At 39.1% G+C, this 15059-nt stretch overlaps 1 protein-coding gene and 1 pseudogene across 1 annotated transcript; one reads left to right on the top strand and one right to left on the bottom strand.

The window, feature by feature from the left end:
* Positions 1–245: 245 nt before the first annotated feature.
* On the bottom strand, positions 246–12332 carry LOC133092264 (cytochrome c oxidase assembly protein COX18, mitochondrial-like). Its single transcript, XM_061191511.1, has 6 exons — positions 11876–12332; positions 11179–11279; positions 8961–9124; positions 8149–8273; positions 6449–6556; positions 246–1937 (listed from the first exon to the last, which is right to left on the bottom strand). The coding sequence occupies exons 1-6, from the start codon at positions 12215–12217 to the stop codon at positions 1764–1766; spliced, it is 1014 nt and encodes a 337-aa protein (XP_061047494.1). The 5' UTR covers positions 12218–12332; the 3' UTR covers positions 246–1763.
* LOC133092479 (heterogeneous nuclear ribonucleoprotein A1-like 3) lies at positions 3519–5360 on the top strand (annotated as a pseudogene).
* Positions 12333–15059: the final 2727 nt, after the last annotated feature.

Genomic DNA, 15059 nt, shown 5'->3' with positions numbered 1-15059 from the left:
CAGTTCTTAACTGAGATTGTGGAAGGTCTTAGGTGAAACAGATATGAAGGCTAGGCTTTCTGAGCATACCGGTGGAGAACTGTGGGGAGGACCCTCTTTTGTAGGACCTCAGGGGCAATCCCTAAATCTATCCCTTAAAAGAAAAATTTGAAAGAGATATATCTTATAATATCAAACACATTCAATAGCATCTTCTTCTTGGTGCATAAGCAGCATAAAGATTTTGTTAACAGCATCCACAGAAAACAAATATACCAGTAAACATCATTATATATTTTACCTGACAATAAGAATTCCAAAACAGCAATGCAATATTAATAAGAGCAATACAATTACCAAATAAAGTTCAAAGTTTTCTAATAGTCCTTTTTACTTTGAAACTGTATTCCACAAATGACTACAGTCAAGTTAATATGTTCAAGAGTCACAGAATCATTCCCTCTCTGTGGCTATGTTAGTCCTTATCTAATGAAGTCTGGTTCAGCTGTTTGTTGGGATTCTAGCTGCTGACAGTTTGAAGCTCTTAATGGTTGTGGCTTTGGGGCTAGGAGACAGAAGGGTCTACTGTACTTTGAGATGATAGGAAAGACTCAAACAGCTCTGTCTCCAGAATTCTGCACAACAAGCTTATTTCACAATTATGTGATCTACCTACATTCTCTAATGAGTGAATACACAACGCTCACATGCATGCTCTCTGGCTGAATAAGATGATTCTTCATCTACTATTTAATTTCTAGTAATAGTGTAACTAATGTATCTTCATGTATTCAGTCATTATTTTTAAAACTTGCTAAATACTATCCTGATCTTTTGAGCTTTTAAAATTTACTTTGATCCTTTTTTCCAAGCTATGAAATTATGAATTTTATAATATATAAGATCCTCAGACCAATTTAATGTTATGTATTATCATACCAAGGTGTACAGGTCTAAAGGAGTCTCCCAATTAGCATAACCTTGACCCTAGTACCAGTTTTTCACTTTCTTAAAGGATTATCAGAGATATTGGGTTCCTTCATACTCTATATGATTAGCTTACGATTTTCTACTTTGGGCTCTAGCAGGACTTAGTTCTATGCTCTGTATTCCGGACTTCTTAAATTATAGAGAAAGGAAATGTACACCCTTTGTATCCTTTCAGAGCAAGGCTGAGGAGCAACACTACCTACCCTACTAGGTACTTTCTTCCATGCGCGGACCACTCCACTGCATGTCTCTCAAGTCCTCTTCATTTTAAAATCACACATTAACTCATCATCAATGTATGTTCCATTAGAATAATACTTATTAACTAGGAATTACCAGAAGGGGGGGTCAATAAAGGCCTCCATGTTGTGAGTTCCAGGACTTTTCTGAAGAGAAAACCATGGCTTTATTAAATGATCAAACGGGTCTATGATCCTCCACACCCCCAAAATTTTAAGAATCACTTCATTGGATTCTTTTTTTTTTTTTGGATTCTTTTATTTTATAAAACTTCTCTAGTCCTGTTCTCCAACGTTCTAGCACCTCTCGCAAGTTGTAATTTTATAAACAGGGCCCGACACTTTGATCCCACTTTTATATAATTGAACATACTACATTTTTAGCACTTAAAAGATTTTAAGTACTGTCAAATATATCTGGATTATATCTTAATCCACAGTACTTCACAGAGCTCATGATTTTAAAAAGCAAATTAAACCATATCTGAATTTCTAAATCTTCTAAATACATTAACAGTGAAACTTGTAATTGTTTCAAAATTACTAGAAAGTATGTCATTTTCTTGAAATGAACTTGGCATAAAAGGCAGCAAAGAGGTCTTTATAAGGAGTGTCTGAATCTGACTTGGTCAACGGTATTCGACAAAGTTGGCGGAATCTAGGAGAACGCAGCAGCAAGTTCTGTGCAAGGCCCATGAGGCTGGAGCATAACCAGTAGAGAACAAGCGACTGTAAAGAGAAGAAAGGACGTGAAAGTTAGCATCTCTCCATTCTCCAAGGACACCAGTGTCTAGAAATAGGTAGGCAATAAAAAAAAAATTACAATCTCTGCAAATATAAGTACACCAGGACTGACCAAGACCTTCAGTAGCTATTAGATACCTGTGACAGATCTAATACAGGTAAGGAAGTTGACAGGAAGACTCAAAAGTGAAAAGAAACAAAAAGGAGAGGTATTCATGACAGAAAGTGGATGACAGAGAACAGGTCCCAAGCAGAGGTCCAAGAGAGATCTCACCTCCGTCTCTGGCAGTTAAGCATACTTTTTCCCCACCAAGAATCTTGACAGGCTGCTACACTGAAGGTACGCTACTGGGGGCACGGCCATTTATCATGGCAAACTTAGCCCCCCTAGACCTATATACAGTCACCTATCTTGCAAATTTTTCCCACTAACCAGTTTCTAAGTGTAGTCAGGACTGCATTATCTTTGCCTTTTCCTGAGACAAAGAGTCTCAGCATTATCTTCAACTTTCTTTTTTACTACCATTCAGATTGACTTATTTAGGTCAAAGACTAAGTTCTGTGGCCTCTCAAAACATTCCCGTACATACATACATCTTTCCCAAGCCTTTCTTTGGCATCAGAAGGTAATCAGTCCCCAGAGGCAAGACCATGTGGTGGTTGAATCCAGGTCCCGGAGTCAAACTGCCTGAGTTTGAAATCTATTTATTTAACTTTGGGTACGTTATTTTTCTTGTTTCAGTTTTCTCTTCTATAAAATGGAGACAGAACTGTACCCACCTCAAAGAGATGCTGTGAGGAATAAATGAGAAAATTCAGGTAGAGTGGTAAGCACAGTATGTGGCCCATATTAAGCACTTGCATTTGTTCCAGAGCAAGTTTTTAAGGGCAGTAAGCAATACATCCTTAAAGGCAAGTTAGCACAGTAGTTAAGAGTAAGAGCCAAACGGCCTGGAAATGTGTTAGACTCTGCCACTTAAAAGATGAGTAACCTTGATGAGTTACTTATCCTCTCTGTGCCTCAGTTTCCTCAGCAGTAAAGTGGAGATTATAATAGCTCCTACTTCAGTGCATTGTTGGGAGAAATATGTGTACTAATATATGTAAATGATTTTAAAAAGGGCCTGGTACAATGTTAATGTTGAATAAATATTAACTACCATCATCGTCAAACTTATCCACGAAGCGAACAGTATCCTGAGCCTCAACTACGTCAGACTAAAAACTGCCTACTAAGTAACATTCTTCTTCCTTAGTAAAAAAAAAAATACTAATTTTCAGCAGGGTATACTGCCATCTACAAAGAAGAAAAAGAAGACTATCCTTCCCAACCTCTTCTGCAGTTAGGTACAGCCACATATTTAAGATGGAAGCACAGTGTTTGGTGGGGCACCCGGCAAGGGTCCTGAAAGGGGCTGACTGCGCTTGAGGAACTTTTACTATTCTCTCAAGATAACAAGCTCCAGTGGCCATCACGACTATCCTGCGGCCTTCAAGACCATTACAGGCTGTGGACAATGCAGCACTGAGAGAGAAGCAGGCTGCCTTTCTCAAGTCTTCACAGGGATGCTACATCAGCTCTACATTGAAATACCTAATTCAGAATTTCCTGTATTTGAGGGAATGAATTTTTGGGTACTTAAGACACTGTTTTTCAGGGCTTCCCTGGTGGCGCAGTGGTTAAGAATCTACCTGCCAATGCAGGGGACCTGGGTTCGAGCCCTGGTCCGGGAAGATCCCACATGCCGCGGAGCAACTAAGCCCGTGCACCACAACTACTGAGCCTGCGCTCTAGAGCCTGCAAGCCACAACTACTGAAGCCTGCGCGCCTAGAGCCCATGCTCCCCAACAAGAGAAGCCACCGCAATCACAATGAGAAGTCTGCGCACCGCAACCAAGAGTAGCCCCCGCTCGCTGCAACTAGAGAAAGCCTGCCCACAGCAACAAAGACCCAACACAGACAAAAATAAATAAGATAAAATAAGTAAGTTTTAAAAAAAAGCTTTTTAAAAAAAAAAAAGACCGTTTTTCAGATCTCTGTTACTCACTTCAAATCCAACCTCTCACTAAAACTTTACTGCTCCTATTTTACTTGATCTGGGAGTTTCCTCAGTTATAACTGGTATTATTTCTCCTTAGAAATGCAGTGAATTTGTATTGTTCTGTTTTTACAGAGTATTTTATAACAATATTATCATTACATGAAAAGTACTATAACAGACACTTGTCATTTCATTAATTCTCACAGACTTTATGGTGTCTATTTTAGAAACAAGGAAACTTATTTATTTTACACAGGATTAATGATGGTACTACGTCTAAGTGACAGCTTAAAAACATTTAACATTTCATTGAGCCCATGGACACCGCCAAGTAAGCGTCGTTGAAGTCTCCCCCATCTACTGCCGTCATGTCTAGTCGGAGTCTCCCAAATAGCCCAAACATCTGCAGAAGCTCTTCATCGGAGGTTTGAGCTTTGAGCTTTGAAACAGCCGATGAGAGTCTGGGGAGCCATTTTCAGCAAAGGGGAATGCTCAGATTGTGTGGTAACGAGGGATCCAAACACCAAGCGCTCCAGAGGCTTCAGGGTTGTCACGTATGCCACTGTGGAGGAGGTGGATGCGGCCATGAAGGCAAGGCCACACAAGGTGGATGGGAGAGTTGGGGAACCAAAGAGGGCCGTCTCAAGAGAAGATTCTCAAAGACCTGGTGCCCACTTAACTGTGAAAAAGATTTTGTTGGTGGCATTAAAGAAGACACTGAAGAACATCACCTAAGAGATTATTCTGAACAGTATGGGAAAACTGAAGTGATCGAAATCATGACTAACCAAGGCAGCAGCAAAAAGAGAGACTTTGCTTTTCGTAACCTTTGGTGACCATGACTCCACAGACAAAATTGTCATTCAGAAATACCACACTGTGAACGGCCACAGCTGTGAAGTACGGAAAGCCCTATCTCAGCAAGAGAAGGCTAGTGCTTCATCCAGCCAAAGAGGTCAAAGTGGTTCTGGAAACTTTGGTGGTGGTCGTGGCGGTGGTTTTGGTGGGAATGACAACTCTGGTGGTGGAGGAAACTTCAGTGGTCGAGATGCCTTTGGTGGCAGCCATGGTGGTGGTGGCTATGGTAGCAGTGGGGATGGCTATAATGGATTTGGTAATGACAGAAGCAATTTCAGAGGTGGCGGAAGCTACAACGATTCTGGCATTTACAACAGTCAATCTTCAAATTCTGGACTGATGAAAGGAGGAAACTTTGGAGGCAAAAGTTCTCGCCTCTATGGTGGTGGAGGCCAGTACTTCGTCAAACGATAAAACCAAGGTGGCTATGGTGGTTCCAGCAGCAGCAGTAGCTATGGCAGTGGCAGAAGGTTTTAATTACTGCCAGGAAACAAAGCTTAGCAGGAGAGGAGAGGCGGAGAAGTGACAGGGAAGCTACAGGGTACAAAAGATTTGTGAACTCAGCCAAGCACAGTGGTAGCAGAGCCTAGATGCTACAAAGAAGACATGTTTTAGACAATACTCATGTGTATGGGCAAAAAAACTCGAGGACTGTATTTGTGACTTAAGTGTATAACAGGTTATTTCAGTTTCTGTTCTGTGGAAAGTGTAAAGCATTCCAACAAAGGTCTTCACTGTGACTTTTTTTTTTTTTTGCACCCATGCTATTGATTGCTAAATGTAATAGTCTGATCATGATGCTGAATAAATGTGTCTTAAAAAAACAAACAAACATTTAATTCACATTTTTTATGATGAAAACATACTATTTCAGATTCCTAAGACAAGTCCTATAAACTACTTTTATATAAATGATATAACTCTAACTACCAGCAACAAATGACTACTACTTTATGGTCTATGTGTTGGCTCTGAGCTAAGACAGCTCTATACCTGACATAGCTTTACTCATCTTAGCACTAAAGTATCCATGGAAGTAAAAGGCTAAAAATATGAAATAACTGCAAATATAACATTTCTTTTTCTATTTCTATAAAAGTTTAATTACATATGAATAGGGACAAGAATACGTATCTCATAAAACTGTTATGAGATTAAACAATATTACATATGAACCCATACAAACCTAGCACAAAGTTTTGTTTCTTTTTTCAGTGCTAAAATTCCTTGGACCAGTCTATGAAGACAGAAAGAATTCAATATATCAGTTAATCAAACAGAGCAAATACTACGTTCATAGTACTGTGTCAGGTACTTTGCAAGATTAAGAAAAAAAAAAGAGGAAAAAGGAGTTTGGTTTAATAGGAGGGTTAAGACACATTCACGTAAAGGAAGATTAACCAATCCCCCAAGAAATATTCAGATGTCACTTGGTGATAGAGACAGTAGATTCGTTACTACAGAAACCCAGAAACCAGTAAGGGATTGAGTAGTCAGAGGAAGCTCAATAGAAGAGGCAGAATCCCAGCCAGTCTAAGCTAGAAACAGAAGATTTATATTTAGCACATGCTTCGCGCAATACTGGTGCTTACTCACTGAAGGTACTGTCGCTGCAATTGGAATCATCAACACTGATACTGCACGAACAAAGTACGTAATATATGTCTGGAAACGAGACAGTCCAATATTTTGCAGAGCAAAAATCTGAAGGGGTAGAATATATAACACATGCTGATTATTGAAATGCACATTAAATGAGACAAGCTTTAAAATACAAACTAATTTTTGACTGGCCTCTACCTATATTTTAAGAAAAGCAATAAAAATTAAAAATAAAACTGATAAATTTATGTACAATTCTTAAATGGAACTTTAAATAACAGCAATAAAGAGATTCATCTAAACAGTATCACAGCATAATTTTTACAAGTCAATGTTTTTTAAAGATTGTCTGTAAAACTGAAGTCCCTTCAAGATAGGTATTATGTATGAATCACTGTCCTTGTTTTTTAGCACCTAAACACAGGACCTGGCATAAAGAAGGAACTTAACAGGTATCTCAAAGGTTTGTGATCTGGCTACGTGGAGTACGGAAAAGAACCAAGGCTAGGAAAGGCAGTTATGGTTTATGAATTACTTATTTAAGAGGCAGCATAACTTAATGATTACAAGCACAGATTCTACACTCAAACTACCTAGATTCACAAGGCAGCCCTGCATTCAGTGGTTATGTGACTTTGCACAAGTTACTCAACCTTTCTGTGCCTTACCTTCTGCACCTTAAAATGGGGATAATAGTAGCACCGACATCACAGGATTATTTTAAGAAGTAAATGAGTTAATTCATGTAAATTGCTTACAATAGTGCCTGGCACATGGTGAATGTTAAGTAAGAACAGGCTTTTATTAAACTTATGCATGCTGGGTCGTTAGATGGAATAAAAGAAAGACTAGAGGACTGACATTATTCACTGTGACCCTGTGTTATCGATTCTTTCTTTCTAAGAAATATTCACTAATTACCAACCACGTTAACAGAACTGTGCTAGATGCTCTTAGGCTAACACAGTTAGATTACACATAGAGTCTTTCCTCAGGAAAACTTCACCCAAGACCTCAGAGTATCATCCTCACTTTTCTCATCTGAAAAAATAAGGGGTGTATTAGACTTCCCAAACAGAGAACAGTGGATATGAGGTCTGTGAAATCTCAACTGAGTTAGGTCTTTTCTAAGGTTTCTTCTAGCTCAAAGAGTCTATGTTCTACTCAGAGTCTGAGAACAGTTCTTTATGGAATAGAGGTCATATTTTATATGTATGTTTTTCCACTCCATCTTATAAAGAAGTTCTATGACTTTTCTAAGGTTGTGTAACTAAAAAATGGCAGTCAGGTACAGACCACCTACAAATTGACATATTAAACATATACACAAAACATCAATATATTGTGGGAAGAAAACCAGATTCATTAGGCATCTTAATTGCTGTCTTTACCAAAAAGCAAATCACAAAACTGTATGTATTAGAATCATATAATTTTAAAGCTAAAAGACATTTTGGAAATGTTCTAATTCAGCTCTCTTATTTTAATTATGAGCATTCTGACCCCCCGAGATGTTAAGGAACTGGCCTAAGACAATTTATCAACAGCTGATCAGTGACCAAAACTAAGGAGTCTCAATTTTAGCTCAGAGCTATCGCCACCAACTCAAATACATTTACATTTCAGGTCAGAACAGCAACAACAAAAACTCCAATGATTTAAATGGCAAGCAAATCTCATTTAAAACCACTGACCTCCACTATTAATAAATTGATGACACCAATGGAGACAGGCAGAATCCAAGTGGAATCCAGGGCAGTGAGGTCAGGAAACCATAGGACCCCACCGGTAGCTAACTGCTCCTGAACAGAAAAACCTGCTGAAACATTTTTATAAGTAAAACAAAAGAATTTCTAAAATAGCAGAGGGAAGTAATTCCAATAAGGTGTTCCTCACACTAAAGATCTGCACTTCTTATTCAGGTTATTTTCATTCCACAACATAAGTTAGTTCTTCCTGTACTGAGAAAGAGGCAAGAAGCTTTTTGTAGTAAATAGATGTAGAGACAATAAAGATATGTAGCAGTAATCTTTTCAGACTTAAATTTTAAAAATTTTAAAAATTAGACTTTCTTTCAAGTCTATTTAGATTACTTTCTGGTTAGAAATGCCTTTAAATGAAAGTAAAAAACAAGCCCTTTAGTTTATAACCTTTCTTAATTAATGTTTACAACTGTGAAAGCTTTTCTGGCTTCTTAAATTTATAAATAGAAAAAATTCTTGCCCAGGAAACCATATTATGGAATTATAACACTAATTTTATCATGACCTCCAAGAAGCAGTACTAATGACGTCCTTCCTAGATGGATTTGTTTTCTCAACACAGCTAGTTTGCTTTATACTTAGTATTTTAAATTCTATACCCTTGTAAGGGAGATGATAAAAGTGTATTCTAGTTATGAGAAGTATGGATGTTTTTTACTTTTTGCTTTTTTTTTTTTTTATTAAGAGTACAAAGACAATGTTAGAAAACTTATTTGGGGGAAAGAGACTTCAATAATAACTACCTTCTGAATGTGTTGCCCCTGTGCTAAAATTCCGGAGAGCAACAGACATGAATATCCACATTGGAAGCTGAATCCAGACCAACACAGTGGCTTTGAAAGGGTGGCAGTTATCCCGAACATACAGCTCTGAAACGAGCCTCCGCGTAGTCTTTAGATAAGTGAGCCTAGTTTGAGGGAAGAGGGAAGAGGGAAAAAGGGAAAGGAGAAAATGTCATTTGACTACTAGCAGTGCTTCATCCCCACAACACAAACACACCCGTGCTGTGGTTACTGGCTAAAGGATTTATGCAGGATTTTTGGTTGTCGTAAGCTATACCACGGGGCTGCCTAAACAAAAGGCAAATAAAGCCTTTTACTCAAAGTTCTTTTGCAATGTACGCAAATTACATTAACAATTTGATAAATCTGACACTGTCAGACTACAGTCTTTGCTTCTGGTGATCTCTGGCAAACTAGGCTTTGAGGAGGGAAATTTCACTACTAACATGGTATGACCACAATTTAAATCACAAATACTAGAGGTGAAAGCACATTTTACTCATATCTCTCCACTCCAGCCAATCACTTGATCCCCGAACATACCTTGCAATGTGGTTCTGTCCTGTGTATGCTCTTGGCCCGTCAAAATGGTCTTCACTCTTCAATCAACTCTTTCATAAAGACTTTCTTATTCTGTTTCTCTATTAACCATATTAGTTATTTCTGTTCTTAAGTCCCACTTTCTAGACTATAGTATTGGGTCTTCATCTTTAAATCTCTCATAGCATGTTTTGTACAAGGTTGGTTTTCAATACGTTTGCTGAATTTAATCAAATTACAATGTACTGAATTAAGACAGTATACGGAGACATCGCAGGCTCTTTGTAATTCAGCCTCTGCCTACTTTTCCAACTTTATTTCCTGTTACTCTTCTTTAGACACCTGTATATTCTGGTCCCTTGAATGACTGGGGTCATCCAACAAATCAGACTTCCACATCAGCATGCCTTTGGAAGTTATTATATCATCTGTGTGGACTGCCCAGTTTCCTGGCTGTTCACCTGACAACCTCCCTTTCACGCTTCAAAACACAGCTCCACTGAAAATGCAGGAAACCTCAGATATGTCTTCCTAGAAAGCCACTCATCTGTTTAAGGCTGTGTCTGGACAATCATCCTGCCGGTGCTGCATAAGCAAGGTGCCACAGTCTTGTCTAGGCTGCATTTATAACCCAGGTGAGCAGCTACTAATCTGTTCTTCTGGCCTAGAGCTGTAGTCCTCAGATTTCCCTGATCAGTAAAACTTTAAAACTATAGGTTTACCAACTTTCTATTTTAACAAGTAAAGACATTAAGCTGTAAAAATGATTTTTTTTAAAATGTCAGGTCTTTTTAACTCTATATAAAGAGGAACACAATTTCATACTGAAGATAGTTGGCAAATTTACACCTATATAGATAAAAATATATGGAAAGCTATATATATATAACATATTCATACTAAAAAACCCTTATTCTTCTCATTGCTGTGAACTGGTGAACACTTTGTCACAGTCTAGTAAGGATCAGAATCTGGGAAACTGACTAAGCAGAACTAGCTAGGCTGATAGAAGGAGGTGGACTTAGAAGTTCCTAGTGGACGACTGTAGGCATAGAACTGTGCCATGGTCAAGCACCCTTGGGCAACGGCTTTCTAAGAGCCCAGGCAGACAACTACACAGGGTAACCACAGCAGAATGACAACACCTTGCCTATCCAGTTGCTTTTACCATGGCATTCATACTTTCTACCTCCCCATTCCTTTGGGCTACTACCTGCTATATGTTGTCAAAAGGTCAAGTTTGTAAATAACCTGTATCATTTGTTGACTAAAATCCCAACAACTGTCACAGTATCATCCTGTGAAGCCTTTCCTGACTTTCCGTGATGACCCAACTCCTTGTACATAATCTTTTGTACAGTACTTAGTTCAGTCATTATTTGATTACATGTCTGTCTTTTTCAGTAGCCTGAAGTCCCTTAAGGACAAGGAACTCTCTCTTCTTGTTTCTCTATTTTTTTTGCTTTCAGTCCAGTATATAAAACTACCATGCCACATAAACTTATTAAAATATTAAAGAGAAAAAAGAACTACTTTGCTGCTAAAGCTACAGAATACCAAAACTCATAATAAATATCACTTATACATTATATATATGTATATATATTTTCATGGTCTTATATGCACAGAATTAGCTTACCTGGCAGCTCTTTTGGACCACCCCAACTGATTTGCACGAACTGCAACTTCTTGGTTAAGATGCCTTGCAATGTTTTTTATTTCTGGCTGCAAATTTTCCACCTAGCTAAAGAAAAAGTAGACTTTGTTATGAGAACATAAAAGATCTTTATTCATAACCATTCATAATTTCACTCTCTATTCCCTCAGCTCATTTAAAAATGTGGTTTACTGGTCATGTCAAGAAACCCTAAGTCTGCATATAAGATGTTAATTTAAGATTTCCTCAGTTGCAACCAAATTCAAACTCCATCTTGTACATCAGTATGATCTTGGACAAATTATTTAACCTCTAAAGTCTCGTTCTCTCATATATAAAACGTATATCAGCACCTACTTCACAGGGTTATTATAAAGATTATATAAGAACTACATTCTGCACTTTAATGTTTCAATTCCTGGATTTCCCAGTAATGTCAACTGAGAAAACAGAAGTCTATTAAGAATCTTTAATATGCTCTGTGGCAGTCACAGAGCCACCAAAAATTGCATTTACTTCTGCCCTGTGTTAATTCCTTTTTGTAAAGTAGCTCACTGCCTTACTGGTACTGATGACTAACACTAAGCACTTCGGAAGTACCTGGGGACCTTAAGCCCCGGGTAGACTTCGACCCTCCTAACCACGGAAGCGGGTCCATGCGCGGCTCGGCGCCCCTCACCTTGGCCAGGATGTAGTGCTGGTAGGCGGCCAGGGGAAGCGTGACTGCGCCGCGCAGGGCCACGGTGGTGAGGAGAATGCTGCCCCACCAGGGCAGGCCCGAGGCGGTGTGCGCAAAGAGCAGCACGTCCTCGGCGCCCTGCACCGGCGCCGACGTAGCCAGGGCTTCGTACCAGCCACCCACGCCGCTCGGGCCAACTGCAGAGACTGATGCCACCGCCCACAATGGCAGAGCGGAGGGCTTGGCGCCGCCGGTGGGGGCCGATGCGACCGGTGGGCCCAAGCCCCGGAGCTGCAGGGCAGGCCCCGGCTGCAGCCACCTAACGCTCAGCCGGCACAGCATCTCTGCACACGACTGTATCCAGCACGCGGACAATACGGACTATCGGCGCATACCGCTCCGCCGAGGCCGCTACGCGCATGCGCCGGCGACCCCGGGCGTAAAGATGGCGGGAGCCCGCCGGCAGCCATAATTGACTTTCCCAGTCACACCAGTGACGTCTTGAGTCGCACTAGAGATGACGCAGGAGGTAGTGAAGTCCCGCCTTTCCCACGCGGCACTAAGCAAGCCTACTGCGCACACACGAAACTTTCGCGCTGCTGCGGTGGAGCTCCTCAGAGGCTCGACCGGAATTGCAGAGTCGGGGGTGGGGTTTGCTGCCCGGGGCCGGGAGAGGTGTTTTCTGGGAAGTGCTCACCTTGGAAAGTTGGTCTTCGGGTTGTGCCTTTCCGTTCTTTTTCACTTAAACTAATCGGGTCACGGTTTAAGTTTTAACCTTATGTGATCAGGAGGTAGTCCCCCACGTCTTTTTGTGCGCCCCAATTGCTTCCGCTAGAGATTGAGATAGATTATACTACCCAGGAGTCAACATGTTGCTGAAATGCCGGTTTGGAGAGAGGCGTGTGTTTCTGGATTGTTTTAATCAACAACCTTTATGCACTAGGCATAGTTTAGTCTGTGGTATAAAGATTTAATTGGCTCATCTGTCCTAATAGACATTTTCAGACCCAACTTAAGTGTTTTCTTACATCATAAAGAGCAGCAAAACACCTTATGTTAAGGGTAAAGTACCATCTCCTGAGTTAAGGGGAATTATCACTGGCAGCGCGGTGAATTCTTTACTGGGGCTTAACATATATCCTATATAAGCTTTCAAGAGCCTGAACAGCAACATTAGGTGTCTTCTGATTAAAAGGAATAGGCTAAATGTACATGGACTAATTTTTGGCTTTCTGTTCCCGGCAAAAGCAAACACGGGAATGACATGAAGGAGTTTCCTAAAAGAAGGGTCACCCCTACACCTAGAGGGCAGATTGTGTTGTGAAGAATAAAACGTTGATTAAAACGAAGGCTCCAACCAATGTTGGGGTAAAGTCAAACTGAAGCTACTGTTCTTGCTTCATTATGTACCTACCCAAGGGTACCAGATATACCCTTTCCTCTGGATTCTGGAAGTCATCTTCCTTCAAATCGGCTGATAAATCCATGCATGAATTTTTGAATGTTAACACACACATCCCAATATATGTTATACATAGGATTTCCTTTTTAAGAGTAAAAACCTATCAATCTATCTCCCTATCCGTTTGTCAAGTTAAAACAAGCAACCTATTGCTACTGACTACTGATTTAAAGTGGAAAGGAATTTAGAGGGAAATATCTTGGCCTAAAGATTGTGAGAGTAAAGAAGCAACTTCTATGCTGCTGCATTCCTCTCTTCCCAGAGAACTGATGACATTAGGAGTTGGCCCTTCCACAGTGGCACATAAGCTTAGGGAATCTGATCTTTTGATATCCAGGAGAAAAGGAGTTGATTAAAGGATAAAGATCCTAAAGTGAAAAATTCATATTTATGCATTCACTGTTCATATAATTTAAATCAAGAGTTTGTCAAGCTATTCCTCAAACTCCTAAGACTTCCTTCTGTTGAGCTGTATCAGGAGTCGGGACTGGGACCTCTTCAACCAGTGTAGGTCCACCCTTTATGCTACATTTTGGGGTCACAAATTACATTCTCATTTACAAATGTTCCATTGTTTTAAGTTTGAATATTGTGAGGTAAATAAAATTTATGAATATTTAACTTGCTAATTTCATATACATAAACATACATTTTAAAATTTGGATAATGGGGATGATCAGAACTGGCTGTCTACTTGGTAGAGAATATCGGGAAAAGTCTGTCAATTATAAAGCCCAATGCAAAAGAAGTGTTAGCACTTATGTATATGTATGTACTGGTAACAAACATTGTGATACCTTGTATCTTTTGAGTTGCAGAGTACAGTACAAAATGACCATGCAAATATTGGGCAAACCAACCAACTGAAATCATGTACTTTGCAAATGGACATACTAAACATTTTTAAAGTTCAACATTATTAGCCTATTCCTGTCTTTTATTCTTACTACATCACACTTTTTTCTAAATTTTATTTAAACTCCTTAAAAACAAAGACTATATATTTTATTTACTTTCTAAAGTTTCTGAAATTCTTATCCATCGCTGTGCTGAACATAGGAATGGAGGTCAAAATATGAATGTAGGCTATTATACATAAACTGTATATATGTACAGTCATTTAAATTTCTCATTTCCCATATATGCCTTCTGAAATGTTTGACTTTAAAGGATATTTTCACAAGGAATTGTTAAAGTGTTCCCTGGGAATCAGATTTAATTTCTTCTCTTTTTCCTATTTCTTTAATACATTACTTTTTAAAACCAAAGATACCTAATGTAGAATTAGCTTTTTTCTCTCATTAAAAAATATCCTCTTGTATTATCTTATCATTGATTTTTAAGTATTGAGCATACAAAATTGGCTTTTACTTTTCAAAAGTGTGAATTCATTTAAAGGTAGAAGTCTAATATGAGACCCCTTGTAACACATCTATTAGTCCTACATTCCAAGTGTCACATAAAGAAATTCTTATTTCTAAGAATTTCTAAGCCACAGTGGCACACTTTTCTCTATATTCACTTACCCAAAATGGTAAGTGATGGTATTTTTGCAATCAAGGTCTGTAACACAGTAGATTAAGTATTAAAGCACTAATGGTGCTCTCACCCTAAATTCCAGTCACCTGGAATTAACACCAGTTGATTCACAAGAACACCAGTTAATTGAGTGTTGTGACTTGTTTAAGCATTTATCAATAGGATATATATATTTCTAAAGAG

The sequence above is a fragment of the Eubalaena glacialis genome, chromosome 5 (genome assembly GCF_028564815.1).
Source record: "Eubalaena glacialis isolate mEubGla1 chromosome 5, mEubGla1.1.hap2.+ XY, whole genome shotgun sequence".
NCBI lineage: Eukaryota > Metazoa > Chordata > Mammalia > Artiodactyla > Balaenidae > Eubalaena > Eubalaena glacialis.
Note: the sequence above shows the minus strand (reverse complement) of the source record. Positions and strands in the feature narration are given on the sequence as shown.

What these genes read in the sequence shown, in the direction of transcription:
- LOC133092264 (XM_061191511.1), bottom strand. Translation starts at nt 12,217, where the DNA reads ATGCTGTGCCGGCTGAGCGTTAGGTGGCTGCAGCCGGGGCCTGCCCTG. An exon ending in AGGGGCAACACATTCAGAAG is followed by an intron (nt 8,274 to 8,960) that starts GTAGTTATTATT and finishes AAAATGTTTCAG; the next exon opens with CAGGTTTTTCTGTTCAGGAG. An exon ending in TTGCAGCGACAGTACCTTCA is followed by an intron (nt 1,938 to 6,448) that starts GTGAGTAAGCAC and finishes TTCTCTTTACAG; the next exon opens with TCGCTTGTTCTCTACTGGTT.